We start from the raw sequence: 20,205 nt of genomic DNA, 5'->3' as shown, positions 1-20,205 counted from the left end.
TGAGATTAACTTTAAAAAGTTAATATTATTTCAGTTAGATAACGTGAAAATGAGGTTCCCATATGGTAATCTTCTAGATAATTAAGGTTACAGATCTAAGAGCCTGCTTTTCTAAAGCATTCTAATAGGACTGAGGCAATTTGGAAAGTAGGATTTATCAATATGATGTGTCAGCATCAGTAACACTCAAACATAACACCACATTTTCAAAAATCATCAGTATTTCATGTGTAAATAGCAGCACAAACTAGTAATTTTCTTGCTAAAAGTGATATGGTGGTGCCCTCTGGTGGTAACATTTAGCATTTAGCATACTCCCCCTGATACTGCATACCTTGTGAAATATAAGAAGTATATTTGTATTAGAGAATATCAAAATTAGATAACACCACAAAGGAATGAATCATTGTGCTTCCAAATATCTTCTTTTTAACCTTCAAATACATTGGTAACAAGATAAATCCCTGATCCCTACTCCTAGGAATCAAGCTGACGCCTATGAGAATCTTGGTAAATGTCTATAATAAGCAATTCCTGTTAAAATATTTACTTCCTGGTTCTAGAACTTAACTGAGTGGTTTTTGCATTTTCTAGTTTGGCTTTTAGATCTATGGGTTTCTCAAAAAACTTCACCAATGCTGGTTCATTCAACAAAGAGGCGAGAATCTGTTCAAATGCAAATGACCACTGAGGTTCTTCCCTGAGAGAGGAGGGACCTTTCTCTAAGTGGCTCTCTGTTTGCCCCTCACTGGGTCCTCCAGAAGCACAGACTGCACCAGACAATCCTTTGGTTGATGACGCAGGGTTATAGAGTTTCCTTCCAACTTCTTCCATCCTGAGCAAAAGGCTGGTTACAACAGCAATGGCTTGATATAATGACTCCTCTTCAGGGTCCCCGTGAAATAAGTTATATAGTGTCTTTGAAAACTGAATAAATTGTAACTAGAAGACACAAGTTAGAAATATCACATTTGATATTAGACTTAGCAAATATCAGGAGAACTTAGAAGTGAATAGTCTTCTATTCAGAATTTGTACCATATAACCTTCACCACAAAAGTTATAAGAACTGATGATTAATCCACAAATAAATCTTGATTCTAGAAAGATGGGTATGAACCATGAAAGAAAATTCCACTTAAGTCTTCTCAACTGTTGCCTAATAACAGTAAATTATACACATATATTATATATACCATAATTCTTGGACAGTATCTGCCAGCATTCCATCAGTGTTAGGTGGTACTTTTAATTAGGCAAAGTCCCATATTTCCTTACATGTAAATCATTCATTCATTAACCAATCTTAATGAACAGATTAAGAATGAGTTCCCCTTGATCTCCCCAAAGGGCTAGAGTGGGCAGCTCAACTAGGATGACTTAAATATAAGGAAGAATGTTTTGGGACCTATCTAGTAGTACAAGGTAGCTCTAAGGAGCCCGTTTGGACATGTTTCTCTTTAAAGGCTAAGGTGGGGCCCAAGTAAAGAAATAAACTGGATTGTCTGCTAATTGCCTCTAGATAATCCATAGATATTCGTAGAAGATGTTTGTCAATTAAAAAAGAAACTATTCCAACACAAAAGTCCTATAAGTTAATCATGCTACCAGAAAAGTTTATATGTAAATAAAAAGCAAATAGATAAACTTCATAAAAATATATTGTACCATACTTTAAGTTTTATTTCTCTTTCTTAGTCTGTAATACTGTTTATTAAAAATTTAGAATAAATATATCATGATTAATTTTAAAAAGTACTTATTTAACTATCAAATTACCTAGTCCACTGAGAAAAACTACGCTATTTCATATTTCTCATTTTGGTAATGTTCTGGGAATCCTCAGTATCTATACCAAAAGATTAAAAATTTTTTTTTAATTTATTTTTTGGCCACGCTGTGCGGCATGCGGGATCTTAGTTCCCTGATCAGGGATCGAACCCGTGCCCCCTGCACTGGGAACGCAGAGTCTTAACCACTGGACTGCCAGGGAAGTCCCTATACCAACAGATTTTAATTAAAAAAATAAAAGAACATATAATGACTGAATAGTGTGTAAGAAAGAGATGGATTTAGAATTGTGTCAATAGGGCTTCCCTGGTGGTGCAGCGGTTGAGAGTCCACCTGCCGATGCAGGGGACACGGGTTCGTGCCCCGGTCCGGGAAGATCCCACATGCCGCGGAGCGGCTGGGCCCGTGAGCCATGGCCGCTGAGCCTGCGCATCCGGAGCCTGCGCTCCGCAACGGGAGAGGCCACAACAGTGAGAGGCCCGCGTACTGAAAAAAAAAAAAAAAAAAAGAATTGTGTCAATAGTAGTCATTAATACTGTCTGAGCAGGTTCAAGATGATTAGGAACTAGGGTGTGAACTATTTTAATTATTATTCCCACTACCTAGCATTGGGCATGTCATCTAGTAGGCACTAAGAAATGTTTACTGAATAAGTGAACACTTCTAATAAAGCGGGAAATAAAAAACACTGAAATATATGTTACACACACATCTTTTCTATAGGTACAAATGTCACAGCAGAGGACTGTAATGAAACTCTAGATGCCTTTAAATGTTTACAGTAGAAAATCATTTAAAAATTTACTCCCACTCTTCTATACGCATTTGAAATTTACAGAGATGATGCATAGATTATTTATTTTTGTAACAGCATGTTAGCTATTTTAGATTTGGATACACCCACATTCATTTATACAAAAACACACAAGTAAACCAGAATTTTTCTTTGAAAATACTATACCTGATTCATTCTTGGTAAATCCTTAATGTGTTCTTCTTTTTTCAAAAGTTCATCTTGCCATTGACTTAGATATGCTTGAATATCAACTTTTTCTTTTCCTCAATGAGGGGAATAAAACCATTTCATAATGAACAGCCCAATATATTTTCCCAAATCCCCAAAAGAACAATTATGATCGAAAGATATTTCATTGAGATATAAGATTCCACATTTTTTACTCCAGAAATTGATCTGACTATACTTTTTATTTCACTCACTGGCTCTCAAAATACATCCTCCACTTCCGTTAAACTAAAACTTTTACTTTGGAAAGGTTGGGGACTAGAGGAAGAAGGATGCCTTTTAGATTAAACAGTACATGATGTAAATTTCATTCAGATGTTCTCATGCATACCACTAAGTTTAAAATAGCTTCTATATGATGTTCTTAGTATGCAGTTACCATAGCATACTATGGTGACTCTTTTTCAAAAATTCAAAACAGTACTTATTCATTCATTCCTTTGAAGAGTTTAATCACAATGATATTAATGGGACTTTATTAATAATTATTTAGATCTCTTAGAAAACTAGGATATACTGAACAACCTGGCAAAGTTATCAGATTTAAGCAGATCTTCAGCAATTATTTTTTAACTAAATGTTACTCAAAAACATAAAAAGAATGATGCACCTTTGGAGAACAATTTGACAACCTCTATCAAAATATTAAATGTGCATATTCTTTGTTATCCAGCATTCTCATACCTCTATGAACTTATCCTATCCTAAAGAAATATGTGCAAAAGTATTATAAAATGTAAGTATAAAAATGTTTGTTGGAGAATAGTTTGCAATATAATTAATTGGAAACAACCTAAATGTTCATCAATATTGAGCTAGTTACTGAAATAAATGATGGTACAACCAAACAGTGGAATACTCTGCACCCATTAAAAGGAATAAGATAGATCCAAATGTACTGACATGAAAAGATGTCCATGATATACTACAAAATCAAAAAAGCAAATTGTAGAACAATATTTATGAAATGTTTCTTTTTTAAAAGAAGAGAGATGTCTATACTTGTTTATACATCGAAACAGGTCTGGAAAGAATACAGACCAAAATGTTTTCACATTTACTTCAGGGTGGGGTTGGGAGACGGTATGAGGATTTCTGTACCATTTAAATTCCTTTTATAAGGATTATCTATTACTTATGTAATTAAAATTAATATTTTCAAATAATAAAATTAAATAAATACGGGTTATCTACAATTGTATTTTCTATAACTTCTGAGACTTAAGTATCAAGAGAAGAAGAAGAAATTGTTAAACTAAAACAAAGGAACTGAAAAAGCTCTCAGGACAAATCAATCAATAGACTTTAAAAGGAATCCACGTTTCCCCTTTGCGTAGTTAACCCTATTTACAAAAACAATAATTTAAACTAAATGATACTCCTAGATCATATACCTTTTTCAGGGCTGTTTTTTGCTGACTCTGCTTCCTTCTCCTTTGTAGGCTTGGAAACTAGAGGAAAAGAGAATAATTGCATTTTGTAAAATATTTAACGAATACCTTTTGAAAGTAAAATAACATTTTATATAAAGACTTATAAGCACACTTTATGTTCTTCAATTCATCAAACCAATTATAGCTAACCTGACCTCCTATCATTAGACGGCAAAGTATTCAAAAACTTTAAAAAGAACACTGGGGAAAAATCCATATAAAAAATCTCAGGGCTTCCCTGGTGGCGCAGTGGTTGGGAGTCCACCTGCCGATGCAGAGGACACGGGTTCGTGCCCTGGTCCGGGAAGATCCCACATGCCGCGGAGCAGCTGGGCCCGTAAGCCATGGCCGCTGGGCCTGCGCGTCCGCGGTCTGTGCTCCGCAACAGGAGAGGCCACAACAGTGAGAGGCCCGCGTACCGCAAAAAACAAACAAAAAATCTTAGAAGGAAATATACCAAATATTAAGTATTTATTTCTGGGTGGTATGTGGTATTTTCTTCCTTGTGATTTTCTTCGAATTAAATTGTATTACTTCTTTTATTAGGGGAAAAAAAAACACACACCGGAAGTCAAAAGACTGAGCTACTAGTCCTGATTGTGGTAAAACCTCATTGAAAACTCTTACACGAGTCACTTCTCCTTTCTGGGCCTCAGTGCCTTCTATATAATTAAGGGACTTGACTAGATGATTTGTAAGGTCACTTCAAACACTAACATACAGTAACATAAACATACATTAAAAAGAACTTATCCCTCTTTAAGACATTTATATTTATGAAAAAGAAGCAAAAGACACAAAAATTAGCTCGTAACACTTCCAAATTATGTCTTGGAGACAGACTCATCCCGGTCTCCTACACCTACAGTGATTTATGATAAGCATTCACTGTTTGAATAACAGCTATGACCTTCAATCATCAAAGATTCTATTGTCTTCATCGCATTTTAACAAGGCATAAAAAATGGTCAGAAACATTTTAGAAATTTCTGCTACAGAAGTAGAAACAAAATGCATTTTCTTTCTAATTCTCCAGTAAACAAGAAATTCCATAAATCAAAACCCAAAATGTAGTTTAGTTAATCAGTCAAATATTTATAGAGTACTTACCACGCATTTAGGACTGTGCTAAGTGTTATGGTAGCACAAAAGAAGTATAAGGTATAATTAACCCAAATTTTACTAGTGGTAGCTGGGTAAAGAATGTTTAAGCCAGAAAGACCTCTGAGTGACTAATCATCAAAACATATAAATTTATTTATTTATTTATTTAGGCTGCGCCGGCTCTTAGTTGCAGCATGTGGGCTCTTAGTTGCGGCATGCAGACTTCTTAGTTGCAGCATGCAGACCTCCTAGTTGTGGCGTGCAGACTCTTAGTTGCAGCATGCACGCGGGATCTAGTTCCCTGAGCAGGAATTGAACCTGGGTCCCCTGCATTGGAAGCAGGGAGTCTCACCCACTGGACCACCAGGGAAGTCCCAAAACAGATAAATTTAAAACAGATATTTACCATGGAGCTGACTGAAATAAAGTAATTCTTCCTTGGAAAGTTCATCTCCCTTTGAAGGGTCCTTATACTTCACTTCAGTATAAGCTGAAAACAGATAACCCAAATCACATTTATAACAATGAGGGACAGAAACGAGTCCTATAATAGATCAATTAAATCTGGGGGCAGAGAATCAAACAAAGGGTCCCTGTCAAAGAAAGACATATGTGAAGAAATGTGGAAGTAGTATTACTCTACCGTCTAGCAAATAACAAGAAGTACTTGATCACTCTGAGTTCTATTATTTCTCCAAATTTCTTGCTTTTTAATAGTTTTCCAAGAGCCACTACAAGTTGAAATTTAAAAATATGCATTAATCGGATATACTCCAATATAAAATTTAAAGTTTTAAAAATTTTTTTAAAAATCTGGCACTTGGGAATCTCTGAAAACGTGACCTCAGTCATTTAAAAATGTCTTTAATAAGAAGGAAAACACGAAGTTGAGTGCTCTAACAGATACACAGTGTTTTTTTCTATTTTTGACCCTTCTATTGAAAGCATATTCATTCCATGGCAATATTAGACATTCTAATTTGACTTGACAATGTAAAGTCCTTCATAGTTATTATCTGGTTTGTCTTTTGTTTTAAATGATGTGATTGTGATTTGAGTTTGTGAAGGGTTAAAGATGGCTTTTAGATTTCTGGTCTGGTAAAGAATGGTTCCCAGTTATCCCGGGAAGGCTCTAAAAGATCTTAGGTGTAGTTTTAGACAAATTATGAGGTACTTTTTGTGTACGTGTGAGTCACCCTATCTAAGCTAAAAGGTACTTTTGCAATGTTCCTTTAAAGTCTAAGACTGGTTTCCCAATTATGGATCAGGCCTGGAAAAGGCTGCCTCTTAAGGTCAGAGGGAAATACTTAAGTAAAGTGGAATGATGTGGTAACATTAAGGCAGTATGGTAGAATAGAAAGAAACCTGTGCTTTGGAGTCAGACCTCAGTTTGAATCTCAGCTAACCAATTTATTAGCTATGTGATCTTCAGCAAATTTAATCTTTCCCTTAGTTTCTGTATCATCAAAATTGGAAGGATAATACCACCTTTCAAGGATATCATGAGAACTAAATAAAAGAATGCACGTAAAGCAAACACCTCGACAGAGCAAGTGCTCAATAAATGGTAGCTTTTATTTTGCTTCCTTTTTTAAAAAAAATATTTATTTTATTTATTTATTTTTAGCTGCATTGGGTCTTCATTGCTGTGCACGGGCTGTCTCTAGTTGTGGTGAGCAGGGGCTAGTCTTCGTTGCGGTGTGTGGGCTTCTCATTGTGGTGGCTTCTCTTATTGCGGAGCACGGGCTCTAGAGCACAGGGTCAGTAGCTGTGGCACGTGGGCTCAGTAGTTGTGGCTCATGGGCTCCAGAACGCAGGCTCAGTAGTTGTGGCACATGGGCTTAGTTGCTCTGCGGCAGGTGGGATCTTCCAGGACCAGGGCTCAAACCCGTGTCCCCTGCATTGGCAGGAGGATTCTTAACCACTGCGCCACCAGGGAAGCCCTGTTTTGCTTCCTTTCCCAAATGTTTAATATCCCTGTTGCCTGGTCTCATTTTTCTGAATAATTTGTAGTATTTCACAAGTTTGGCAGTTTGTCTAAAGTTAAATTCAACTCTCTAATAACAACAACAATAAAAATTCAACATTATGACAATATTCAAATGATAGATAGTTCCTACACACAAACTACTTATCATTAAATTGATTGAACACTAACAGGAAGGAAACTTGTGAACCCATCTGTTGCACAGAAACTCTTCCACAGATGTCAGTGTAACTATATATCAGCAAAAATATTGCTAATATGATCCATGGGCCACAATGAAGTAATGACCTTATATCATATGGAAAATTACGTTGTTAAAATGGAATGATATCTGTAATTCTACTTGTTAAAATGGAGTCAACTCCTATACATTACTAACAACTGTTAAATTCTTACCTGGAGGAATATGCAGCTTAAAAAGCACCTTAAGCTTCTCAGTAAAACTTCCATTGTACATTATGTCTGTTCAATAAAATTAAATTGCAAATAATCACAGCCAAAGAACATTCAATCAATTCCAGCAACACAGATTAATTAAGACACAGACACTAGCCAGGAATTAGGATTCAGAAACCTTCTGTTACTTAAACTAACTGTTAAACAACTACCCAGTAGGCCAGATTCACTCCTTGAAGTATATAAGCAAAATACCCTTTATCAGAGGGATAAATAAAATGCTCTTCTGCTGAACTCTTCCCCCAATCCCAATCTAAAATTTTCTTTTTCTTTTGAATGAGGCCTTATGCTTCATCTGAGGAGAGAACTCCTCTTCAAGGGGAAATCCCTGATAAGAAAGCATGCTAGGTTGTCTGGAAAAGCAAAGGAATGATATAACCAGTGGACTATCTACAGGCATAAAATATTCATTGAATATTTTTCTACCACTTTTCTAGGCTATGTGGTTGGGTTTTTACTGAGGGAGAACGTCCTCCTGAAGAATCCATGTGCCTGAAGGTGGGAAAATCAGGACATTCTCTTCCTTCATGTTAACCATTAAAACATCCACATCTAACAGCTTGCTTTTCTGAGAGGGTTGGGGCAAAATGAGATGAATATATTTAGACTTAGCAACAAACAAAGAAAATGGTCCAGTTATTGCTAAAGTTGGAGACAATGTAAATCTGATAAAAAATCTGATATCAGGCTGATAAAATCTGACTAAATTGGCAATGATAGGCAGTACTAAGTATTTCTAGGGCTACCTTTATTTTTTTTTGCTTTAAAAAAGATTATTGGACATCATCCTACCAATTGCAGAGGAGAATTCTTTGAAGTTTATAAGGCAGTCGGAGTTTTCATCCAACAATCTGAATGTCCATAAAGCTAGTGAGTCTCTGTTTGCAGAATGAGCCCAGGGACTCAACAAGTGATACAACACTCTGAACTGCTGGCAGTCAATCTGATACTGTTCCAAATATGACAGACTGGGATCATGGTGCTTCAATACTGGAGAACTCAAACACCAATAGTAAGAAAAAAACAACTCTCTCTATTTAAGAAATGGAAAAAAAAGCAAAGTCATTATACCAGAAAAAGTAACTTTATAAGATTTTTTTCTTTTAAACATGTCTACTAAAGTAATTAAAGATAAAATAGTTGAACGGTTGTGGTAAAATTCTGCTAAGAATATTATTTTTCATTTAAAGAAGGAAAACAGTACCTTAAAGATGACATAAAGTTCATCCAATTCATGAAGGCTCAATTTCACATCTTGTGATACAACACGCAACTTTAAAAGGATTAAAAGCAATTTAGAATTTAACACTTCAGCACAGAAATTCTCTTTGAATCTATTTAGAAATCTCCCTCTGCCAGAATAAAATATATATTTTTTAACTTTTTAAAGGAATAACAAAGGTAAATGTACCTATTTTGCCCTTTTAAAAAGTTGTACATAGACTATAGCTCAATTCTACTCTGATATGTAATTTGACCTTCATCTCTTCATATCCAGAGGTAACTGCCAAAGGACAGCCACTGAATGTCTATAAATATAAGCAACAATATTCTATAGTTTTTTCCATATATTCCTGTCTTGCTATATAAGCAATCTGTCAAGTCACCACATGGGGTTGTCATTAAACACTTCCAAGGCACTGGGAGATGTACATTCCCTCTCTGTGCCAAAAAACATAATCTATCCCAGAGCATAGAAAAATATGATTTGTTCCAAAATCCATTCTATGATGTGAGCACAGTTCTAATATGAAAACTAAAGTTAGCACACACACACTGTAAGCCAATGTCACTTTAACACAGATATAAAGAACCAAGCTAAACTATTTAAGAAAATTATCAAAGCAGAATATTAAAAGAATAATACAACATGAACAAATAGGACTCATTTCAAGAATCCAACGGAAGTCTAATATTAGGAATTCTTTAATGTACTTTACTACATTAATAAATATAACCTCAAGATATGGAAAGGTTATTTGATCAAAGTTAACATTCAATATAGATTTTTTTAAAATGTCCCAAATCCCTTAACCTAGAAACTGAATGAAACTCCTTAATTTGCTAAAAGGCATCCTTCAAAAATCAACAGCAAGTATCATACTTAACAATAAAATACTAGAGGCACTTCTATTAAATTCCAGAATGAGACAAGGAAGGCTGCTTCCACTGCTATCATTTAACACTTCTCTGAAGGTCCTACCCACTACAGTAACACAAAAAAACTGAAAAGAGGTATATATATTAGGAAGGGTCAAAACTCTAAGACTAGAAATGATATGCTTGTCTATTCAGAAATTCAACTGAAAAAAATTAGAATTAATGAGAGTCAGTAACACAGCTACTTAAAAAAAGCAACATGTGCAAATCAATGGCTTTTACATATACTATAATAAACAAATTAGAAAATGTAAAGAAAAAAGATCTCATTCATATTAGTAACAAAACCATAAAATATATAGGAGTAGACAAACCCAACAAGAAATGTGTAAGATCTATATGATGAAAACAATAAATGCTTACTAAAGGACATTTAAAAAGACATCATTAAAATGGATATTAAAAAGGAATATTAAAAGCCTTACCAGATTTCAAAATGGACTATAAAGCCACAATAATTAAAACAGTGCGGGGCTTCCCTGGTGGCAGTGGTTAAGAATCCGCCTGCTAAGGCAGGGGACACAGGTTTGAGCCCTGGTCTGGGAAGATCCCACACGCCACGGAGCAACTAAGCCCGTGCACCACAACTACTGAGCCTGTGTGACACAACTACTGAAGCCCACGTGCCTAGAGCCTGTGCTCCACAACAAGAGAAGCCACCGCAATGAGAAGCCCGCCCACCACAAGGAAGAGTAGCCCCCGCTCACCACAACTAGAGGAAGCCCGCGTGCAACAACAAAGAGCCAATGCAGCCAAAAATAAATAAATTTTTAAAAAAAGAAAAAGAAACAGTGTGGTGTTACAGAAAAAAAAAAGAAACTACAGAAATAAACCCATATTATCATATGAAAAAGGCAGAGTAGGGCTTCCCTGGTGGCGCAGTGGTTGAGAGTCCACCTGCCAATGCAGGGGACACGGGTTCGTGCCCCAGTCCGGGAAGATCCCACATGCCGCGGAGCGGCTGGTCCCGTGAGCCATGGCCGCTGAGCCTGCGCGTCCGGAGCCTGTGCTCTGCAACGGGAGAGGCCACAACAGTGGGAGGCCCGCATACCGCAAAAAAAAAAAAAAAAAAAAAAAAAAGGCAGAGTAGAGTACAGTAACGATGGAGTATTCAATAAATGGTATTCAAATAATGGGCTATTTCAGTTGGAAAAAAATACCATTAGAGTCCTATATCACACTATAAACAAAATATATACTTTACGTGTATTCAAGATCTAAATGTTAAAAAAAAAACAGGGCTTCCCTGGTGGCACAGTGGTTAGGAATCTGCCTGCATGCGGGGGACACAGGTTCAAGCCCCGGTCTGGGAAGATCCCACATGCCACAGAGCAACTAAGCCTGTGCGCCACAACTACTGAGCCTGCGCCCTAAAGCCCGCAAGCCACAACTACTGAAGCCCGTGCGCCTAGAGCCCGTGCTCCACAACAAGAGAAGCCACCGCAGTGAGAAGCCCATGCACTGCAACGAAAAGTAGCCCCTGCTTGAAGCAACTAGAGAAAGCCCGCACGCAGCAACAAACACCCAACACAGCCAAAAATAAGCAAATAAATTAATTTAAAAAACAAAAACAAAAACCAAAGCAATACCAGTACTATAAGCCAATATGAGAAAGTATGTTTATAAATTATATAATTTTATATGGGGAAGGCCTTGCTAAGTTTGACATGAAACCCGCACAATATGTAAGAAAAAAAAGAGATTTGACTACATAAAATTTTGAAAGTTATATACTCTGAAATACATCATAAAAATTAAAGAAACAACAAGATTGGGGGAAATGTTAGCCACAAATATAATTGACAAAGAATTAATACCACTAATATTTTAAAAATGTGACGCTAGTGGGAGTGTGGGGAAAAAGGCATTCTTACACACTGTTGGTGGGATTATAATTTGATACAAATGTTTTAGAGGATAATTTAGCAGGACCTGTCAATTTTTAAATGGGCACACTCCTTGACCCAGTTGCCACTTCCAGGAATCCACCTTATAGAAATACTCTTACAAATGTGCAAGATTAGATGATATACAGTTGACCCTTGAACAACGCGGGGGTTAAGGGTGCTGACCTTCCACACAGTCAAAAATCTGCATATACTTTACAGTTGGCCCTTCAGATCCATGGTTCCACATCTGCAGATTCAACCAACCACGGATCTTGTAGTACTGTAGTACACGTTTATTGAAAACAATCTACATGTAGGTGAACCTGTGCAGTTCAAACCCATGTTGTTTAGATAAGGTATTATTTGTAAAAGCGAAAAAACATTAAAATGAAAGAGAGAGAGAGAGGGAGACCTACTAAATGCATATCAACAAGGAATAGTTATGTAAAGTATAGCATACCCATACTGTGGTATACTATTCAGTGCATTAAGAAAAGTGAGGTATGCAATGATATGCAATGACCATGATATAGCTCTGAGTGAAAAAAGTTGCAGAACAAAGTAACTGGTATGATCTCATTTGAAAAGCTATATTGTCCCCCTCCCCCCCACCACATACACATTTATGTCTATAGATATTTAGAAAAAAGATCTGGAAGGATACATGCCAAATCATTTTAATGTTGGTTACTCCTGGGGTAGGAAACTTCTACTTTTTTACATTTCTATAATGTTTGAATTATTCACAATGAGCACGTATTCAGAAATGTTAATTTTCCCAGATTTGTATCTCTGAGGACTTAACCTTTAAGCAAGTAGGTTTACAGAAACAATACATGCTCATGATAAAAGCTCAAACAGCACAGAAGGATTCATACAGCAAAGTAAAACACTCTCTCTTCCAACCAGAAATCTATTAATCCCACTCACCAGAAGCAACCAATATTAACAGCTTCTAATGTAGTCATCCAGATACTAAAAAGGAGTACTTAAAACACACTGTTTATTCCTTTTTCACTTTATCTTGGGTATCCAAGGATAATAATACATATTAGCAGCCTAGACTACTATGTAGGTCAGCTGTTCTTATTGATGAAGCACATCACAAATATGTTATGCTTAAATGCCTACATCATAGCATTCAATATTAAAGGTCACATAACACAAAACATGTTGGAGAAACCAATATGTTTCAACCAGAAGAAAATCACTTATTTCCTCTCAAAAAATTTACAGTAAGCTAAGCTGAGGCAAGAATCTAGCTCAAATGTATAGTTATTTTATTTTCTTCACATGAAATGATAATTTTTTAAATGAAGTTCAGGATAAAAATGTTGCTCCAATTGGTTTTCTCCCATTGGGTGGATACTCACCACATTCTGCTTTGTTGTTTCCTCTAGGGTCTGTATCACATACAACCTATTTCGACAGCGCATGCTGTATATATCTTCATAGCGAATATTCCCATATTTCTGCAAGAAATATGATTTCAGTGGATACTCATTCATAATAAATATCCACTTCTCTTACAATTGAATTTCATCAGATTCAATTCTCAGAGGCCTTGGTTCTATTCCTAGCTATTTTCCCAACTTGTTCAGTGATTATGCAAATTTTCACCTCCCACGTTTCAGTTTTTCTGTATATTCACAGGAGAGGATTCCATCTACTATATGGGTCTAGACTAAGTACAAGAACGCTGGTAAAATTCTTAGTCTCTAAGAAGAGAATATTTTTCACCTTTTTATGCAGTGACAGATATTTAAAAGTGGTCATTATTTGTAAAACTATGTGAATAGTTTCATTTAATGAAAAGCAAACTGAAGCAGAGGAGGCTATATAACGTAGGAACAGTTCATAGAACTCATTTTTAAAGTGAAGTCAGATTTTACATTACTACATCTTTACTTGTATTATTATCTTATTCTTAATATACCACTAGAGATATAACTATAGTATCTATCATTTTAAATATGCTATGTAATTATATTTATGGTATAAGAAAAACTTACCTCATTTGACTCTCTAATCAAATCTGTAATATCCACTCTAATATGACTGCTTTTTTCATCACTTACATTTGAACCCTGCTGCACACTTGAAGGCAACGGGCTATCCTTATTAGTGACATTGTCAAAGAACCTATCCAAAAGTGACAGTAATACAAGAATCAGTAGAAGTAAAATACAGAGAAAATGACAGCTAATTTCTCCCTAGTTCGAGATTAATTTCTACCGAGAGGACAAGAGACAGTCTTATGAGGGAGTAGAATTTGAAGATGGTTGGGAATTAGGAGGACATAGGAGTAGGAAATGGGGTGGTGATGAAATGACTTCAGAGGTGGGGAGGAGAGCATGGGGAAGCAGATAGGCTCAGAGAGTTCTCAGAAAATACCACATGGCCCAGTAAGGGTGGAATATAGGGTATGTAGAGGCACGTGAGGAGAAATAATTTAAGAAAGATACATTGAGGCCTTAACACTGAGAGTTCTAAATACCAGAGTGAGATGTTTATACTTTACTCTGTACATAAATGGGATTTGATGCACCATTATAAGTTACCCAAATATTAATATATTCATTCATTTAACATATACAGTGTACACACACACACACACACACACACACACACACACACACCCCACACACGTGTTTCAATACAAAATAGAATTCACAGAAAAGGCACCAGGAAAATAAAGCTCAGCTTACCTGATTGAAACCACTTGAAAACCAGAACAATTTCCCCCCACTGGACATTTAATATTATCAACCACCTTCCCACCCCTCAAATTACTCTTACACACTTTATAGTTTGAACTGGGACTATGAAAGTCCCAGCATACTGAATCAACCATATTAGGTGTTAATGTAAATGTATATATAACCTAGTGGTTTACTTCAAAGTGACTGACTTACTTTTGTTATATTCTATTTAGAAACAGAGGAGTGGACTTTAGGCCTAGTGCTTTCATTCAGCCAGCTTTGTGACTTTGGGCAAATTATTTAAAGTTTCTAGGGCTCAGTTTCCTCATCTATAAAATAAGGGGTTTGAACAACATAAGCTCTAAGGGGATCTCCAGATTTAAATGTTATGATTCTCACAGTACCTGTTTAAAGCTGTCACGGCTTCAGCATCATCTTTACATGCCAGAAGTTTGTCTAAATTATAGTCAAGTATTGCCAATCCCAGTTGTAAAATGGCCTTTATTCCATCATAGAAGAAACAGTCCACCACATTCACTGCACTTTCAATAGGTAGCACACTAATAAAAAGTGTGAGGAACCATGAGAGAGAAACTGAGGAAAAGAATGTCATATCAGTCATATGTTCAGTCAGCTGGGGAAGGTGATCTCTGATAAGTTCTTCAAAGACTGCCTGATCCACCAAGGCACCTGGAGAACATAAAAAGAAATTTTAAAATGAACACCTTTCTAAAGGAGTTGTTTCCAATACCTTCCCACTTCTATTAGTAGGCTGATATATCTCATTTCTCTTCCTTAAATTATGAACTTCTTCAGTGCCTTTTCTATATTTCACGCATCTCTTTATCTGCTAGCAGTATCATGCATCAAGAAGCACTTGAGAAACTCAATTCATATTCATTTGAACAGTTATTTATGGAATCTTTATTATGTGCAGAAACCTGTAATAGGTACTATAAGAGATACACCAATTGATTAAATGGTCTCATCTTCAAAGTGTTTAATCTCTAATGGAACTTGCGATAAATAGACAAATAACTATAACACAAGACAATACAATCAACGACCTTGCCATGACACTAAAGGCTTATGAGGGTACAAAGGAGACCACCTATGGTTTTAAGGTAGGGGATCATGGATCTACAAATATTTGATGACTGAAGAAAATATTATATAAGTAACAAACTAAGAACTTGATCCTTCTTTCAAAGCTTGCATATATCTATACAATTCATAAAAATGTGGAGATTTTAAGCTGATTAAAATCTCTCTCTCATCAAGAGACTATTAAAATTTTTCCAGTAGCTCCAGATGCTTCAGATTACCACTGTTTTAGCAATACAGAGATAGTAAACTTAAAACTTCTATTTTATAAGGAAACAGACCAGGCACTTTATTTTTAAAAAGGAACGTATTAAATAATACGTTTTTCCATTCATATGTTCAGTGCAAAAAGCTCTTCTCTTGAGCATGTCAGTGAATGTGACATTTTGATATTGCTTGCATTTTGTATATTTTGCAACTTAATTGATCAGTTCTTCCATTTGATAGGTAACTGGATAGACAAGAGGCCTATAAATTGTTTAGAAAAGAAATATGTGTTTGTATATGTATATGTGTTTTGTTTTTTACCAATGATTCGACGATTAAAATAATCAGGTAACATTCGTTCACATACAGCAACCAGAAGCCAAAAAGCTTCTTCCTCTTTTGCATACAGAAGCAACACTGAAGTCAAAATGTTCATTGCCTAAAATTCATAGAAAAATAAAAAAATAAATATTGTTGGGGTAATAATTACATTTCTTATTCAAACATAGTAATTTTCAGCAATAACAACAACTATGAGAGTAATCATAATGGAAACATGAGAACTCTGAGCCAGTCCAAAGCAAAACAAGGTGAAGTCAGACTAACATTTGCTAATCAGTTATTTTACATGGTATGTTCAAGGAAAATGAAGCAGTAATATCATGAACATAGCACACAATAAGTAAAACCTCTCTAAATTTAGACTAATTTCAATGAGTAAAAAATATTAATTATCGCCAAGTCTTAAAAGAAACACTACATACTTTCAAGGACATACTAATATTGGAGAAACAAACTTCATCTGTATTTTCAACTACCTACAGGAGAACATCCCTTAGATGTCAATCATCCTCAATTGTGCCTAAAACTAAATCTTTCCTCTATTAAATAGGATTCTCTTCTTTGCTACCTTAATTTTGATCACGCTAGAAACCCTTTATCTGCCACATCCAATTTGTCTTCACATCCTAGAGTTTCTTCTTATAAAATGTTTTTTATTTTTATTTTTATTTATTTATTTATTTGGCTGCACCACGCAGCATGCAGGATCTTAGTTCCCCGACCAGGGATTGAACCTGTGCCCCCTGCAGTGGGAGCGCAGAGCCCTAACCACCGGACTACCAGGGAATTCCTAAAATGTCTTTTAGATTTTCTTTATCCTCTCTGTTCCCACTACCACCCTAACTTTCTCCTTCTTCTAATCTATCTTCCATACAAATGTCAGATCACAACTTTTATATAACATTTGGCCATAGTCCTTATTATAAAGGTAATAAACCCTTAATGTATAGAATCTGGGAAGAATGGAAAGGTGTGAAGAAAATTAAATCTCCTGTATCCTACCTACCCAGAGATCACCACCATTAACAAGTTGATGTACTTTTTTGGTGTTTGTATTTCCTTTTTCCCCTTCTAAAATTTAGACCAAACTGTATATTAAAGTTTGATTTTTCACTTAACATTATATTATACATTTTCAATGCCATTAAATAAGTCTTCTAAAACAGTATTTTTAATGACTGTAAAAAATCTATTAAGTTGAATATACTACAAATTATTTAGCTATTCTATTATTATTGAACATTTAGGTTGATTTCAACTCTTCATTATTATATATAACACTGCAATGAATATCTCTGTATATAAATCTTCATCCAAGTGGTTTACTATTTTCTCAGTAAAGATACATAGAAATTAAATTATTTGGTCAACGAATATTATTATTTTTGTGGTGTGTGTGTAAGAAGTACTTAATATTCTTTATTTGATGCTATACATAAACCACACTAAAATGCCTTTCATTAAGTAAAAGGCAATATTTTAGATAGACGGAGAATTTTAATTAAATTGGCATACTTAAGACCAAAAAGAGAAAGTGGACATTGCCAGTGTATCTTCAGCCCTTGCCTTAACAGGCGAATGAACACAACTTGAAACACAGGTGAATCTTGCTGTTCTATGAGACAGTGAAGAGATCTTCTCAATATTTAAATATATTAATATAACCAGTTAGAGAAATCTAAATATAAAACCAATCTCCTCTAGGGTTTGAGAAGGCATTCACCATATGCCTGAAAAGTTTAACATTTCTTATTCAAGTTTAATCATCTCTTTAGAAGGGGAAAAGAGTGATAGTACTTGCTGAACCGGAATTACTATCAAAATTCAAAAAGCTGACCATATTCTTTTTTTTAAATAATCAACATGCCATTAAGGTGCATATATATATATATATATATATATATATATATATATATATATATATATATATATATATATATATTTAAAACAGCTATTTATTTTATTTTTTAAATTATTTATTTATTTATTTATTTTTGGCTGTGTTCCGTCTTCATTGCTGTGTGCAGGCTTCCTCTGGTTGCAGTGAGTGGGAGCTACTCTTCATTATGGTGCACAGGTTTCTCATTGCAGTGGCTTCTCTTGCTGTGGAGCACAGGCTCTAGGCGCACGGGCTCAGTAGTTGTGGCTTGCAGGCTCTAGAGCGCAGGCTTAGTAGTTGTGGCGCATGGGCTTAGCTGCTCCGTGGCATGTGGGATCTTCCTGGATCAGGGCTCGAACCCGTGTCCCCTGTCTGGGCAGGTGGATTCTTAACCACTGTGCCTCCAGGGAAGTCCAAGCTGATCATATTCTTTTAGCCACAAGCCAATCTTATTTAAATCAGGACAGAAATATTACCTCAGTCATTCATGATGTGAATTGCAGTGTATGAGATCAATTTAAATATGGTACACAAAAAAAGTCATGAGACATTTGTTTCGTAATCAATATGGCAGTGGCCAACTATTACTCATTAGTAGCTTTTTTGAGATAAGCTATCAAGTCTGCCCTTTCTCCCTTCTTCTTAAACCCAGTGAAGATCATTTTTATTCCAGGGATGTACTTCTTGGGATTCCCCAAATACTCCATCAGCATCTCCTCTCCCCAGGTGATGCCTTTGTTCTTGTTGGCATCCGTGTAAGAGAATCTGAAAGTCTGACCTGTATTTCACCCAAAGAGACCATGGAGATTTTGCCCAGTCTTGTGCTTGCCTCCCTCTTCCACAGTATGGCACTGGGCACACTTCTGAGCAAAAATCTTCTTGCCCTTCTCAACATCACCCATTTTTAAATCGTTCTTTCTCTGTGCACAACTAAAAGGTTCCCCTGAATATTATTTTTAAATGACTTGATATTACCGCCAAATTGTATTCCAGAAAGACTGTACCAATTTGTATTTCTGACCTATAGCATTTGAATGTTTACTTCACTGCTCCTTTGCCAATACTAAGAATTGTAATAATTAAAATTGTCTTTGCTGATTTGATAGTAAAAATGGTATCTCATGGTTTGAATTTGAGTTTCTTTGATATTGAACTTCCTTTTCTAAACTTTATTATCAATCTGTATTTTTTTCTGTGATTCATCTTTTCATGTCCATTGTTCATTTTTATAATTCAACACTTTTCTTATAGGTTTGTATATTAAGTATGTCAATCCTTTGTCAGATCTGGTACAATATTTGACTTCAAGTTCAGTTTTTACGCCATCATTTTCCTGTTCAAGAAGCCATAATGGGAGGAGCATCAGTGAAAATGGCAGAGTAAGGCTCTCTGAAAATGTTTTCCTCTATAAAAGCAACAAGAACACTAGCAAAAATCATCAAAATCAATTTTTCGGAACTCTGAAAAGGCACCAAAAGCTTACAGCAATTCAGGAAGCCTTTACTTAATGAAATGGTTGAATCTCAGTAAAAAGAGTGAGCTCTGTGGCATTTTAAATCGTCCAAGTCCCATTCCTCCTCAGCTTTACAGAAGCCTGAAAAACCAACACTCAGCAATCATGGTGAAAAGCAGCACCTAGCAGCCATGGGAGGGAACAGAATGGGGCTGGAGCGCCTTCAAAGTCTCATTCCCAGAGAACTGTCATTGTTTGACCCGTCTGGTCATTCCCTGGAAAACCGCACTCATAAGGCTGTCTTTATTTGACCTGACACAGAGCTCACCCAAGGTAAACAGCCTTTCCTTGAAAAAATGTTCCTTGAAAAAACCAGAAGCAGTTCTTGAACATGCAGCTGCCTGAGGCAGTGGATAACAACTGGGCCAAACAATAGGCTAATAAAGGGTTAAAATAAAAAGCTGGGGAATAGGATATCTAAAAGGAGCTTTGGAATGCTCTAACTTATTCCTCGGAATCTAGAAGGCAAAGTGCATGATATGGCTTCATGCCTGCCCAGAGCTGTATGCATGCTCATGATAGAACAGAAAAAGCCCTAAGCTCTTACGTCTGGCTAATCTTGAGGCTCTGCACAAACAGGAAGTGATAGAGAATAGAAAAAAAAATAAGGAAAA

General features: G+C 35.8%; 1 protein-coding gene and 1 pseudogene across 2 annotated transcripts in view; both read right to left on the bottom strand.

Moving 5' to 3' along the window:
- Positions 1-546: 546 nt before the first annotated feature.
- Positions 547-20,205, bottom strand: part of TBC1D8B (TBC1 domain family member 8B) — a gene marked incomplete at both ends in the record, with an annotated part of 65,547 nt that continues 45,888 nt past the window's right edge. The window contains 11 exons of the mRNA XM_079727419.1: positions 547-942; positions 2,753-2,850; positions 4,210-4,266; positions 5,759-5,842; positions 7,736-7,801; positions 8,588-8,828; positions 9,000-9,068; positions 13,218-13,316; positions 13,857-13,986; positions 14,951-15,236; positions 16,179-16,296. Coding sequence (XP_079583545.1) covers positions 547-942; positions 2,753-2,850; positions 4,210-4,266; positions 5,759-5,842; positions 7,736-7,801; positions 8,588-8,828; positions 9,000-9,068; positions 13,218-13,316; positions 13,857-13,986; positions 14,951-15,236; positions 16,179-16,296 — 1,644 coding nt within the window. The remainder of the gene's footprint in view (positions 943-2,752; positions 2,851-4,209; positions 4,267-5,758; positions 5,843-7,735; positions 7,802-8,587; positions 8,829-8,999; positions 9,069-13,217; positions 13,317-13,856; positions 13,987-14,950; positions 15,237-16,178; positions 16,297-20,205) is intronic.
- On the bottom strand, positions 18,663-18,980 carry LOC307069238 (cytochrome c-like; annotated as a pseudogene). The gene has a single exon. The product of its transcript is annotated as a cytochrome c-like (transcript).

This window comes from Hyperoodon ampullatus, assembly GCF_949752795.1.
Source record: "Hyperoodon ampullatus genome assembly, chromosome: X".
NCBI classification, from domain to species: domain Eukaryota; kingdom Metazoa; phylum Chordata; class Mammalia; order Artiodactyla; family Ziphiidae; genus Hyperoodon; species Hyperoodon ampullatus.
This window is presented reverse-complemented; position numbering and strand designations above follow the sequence as displayed.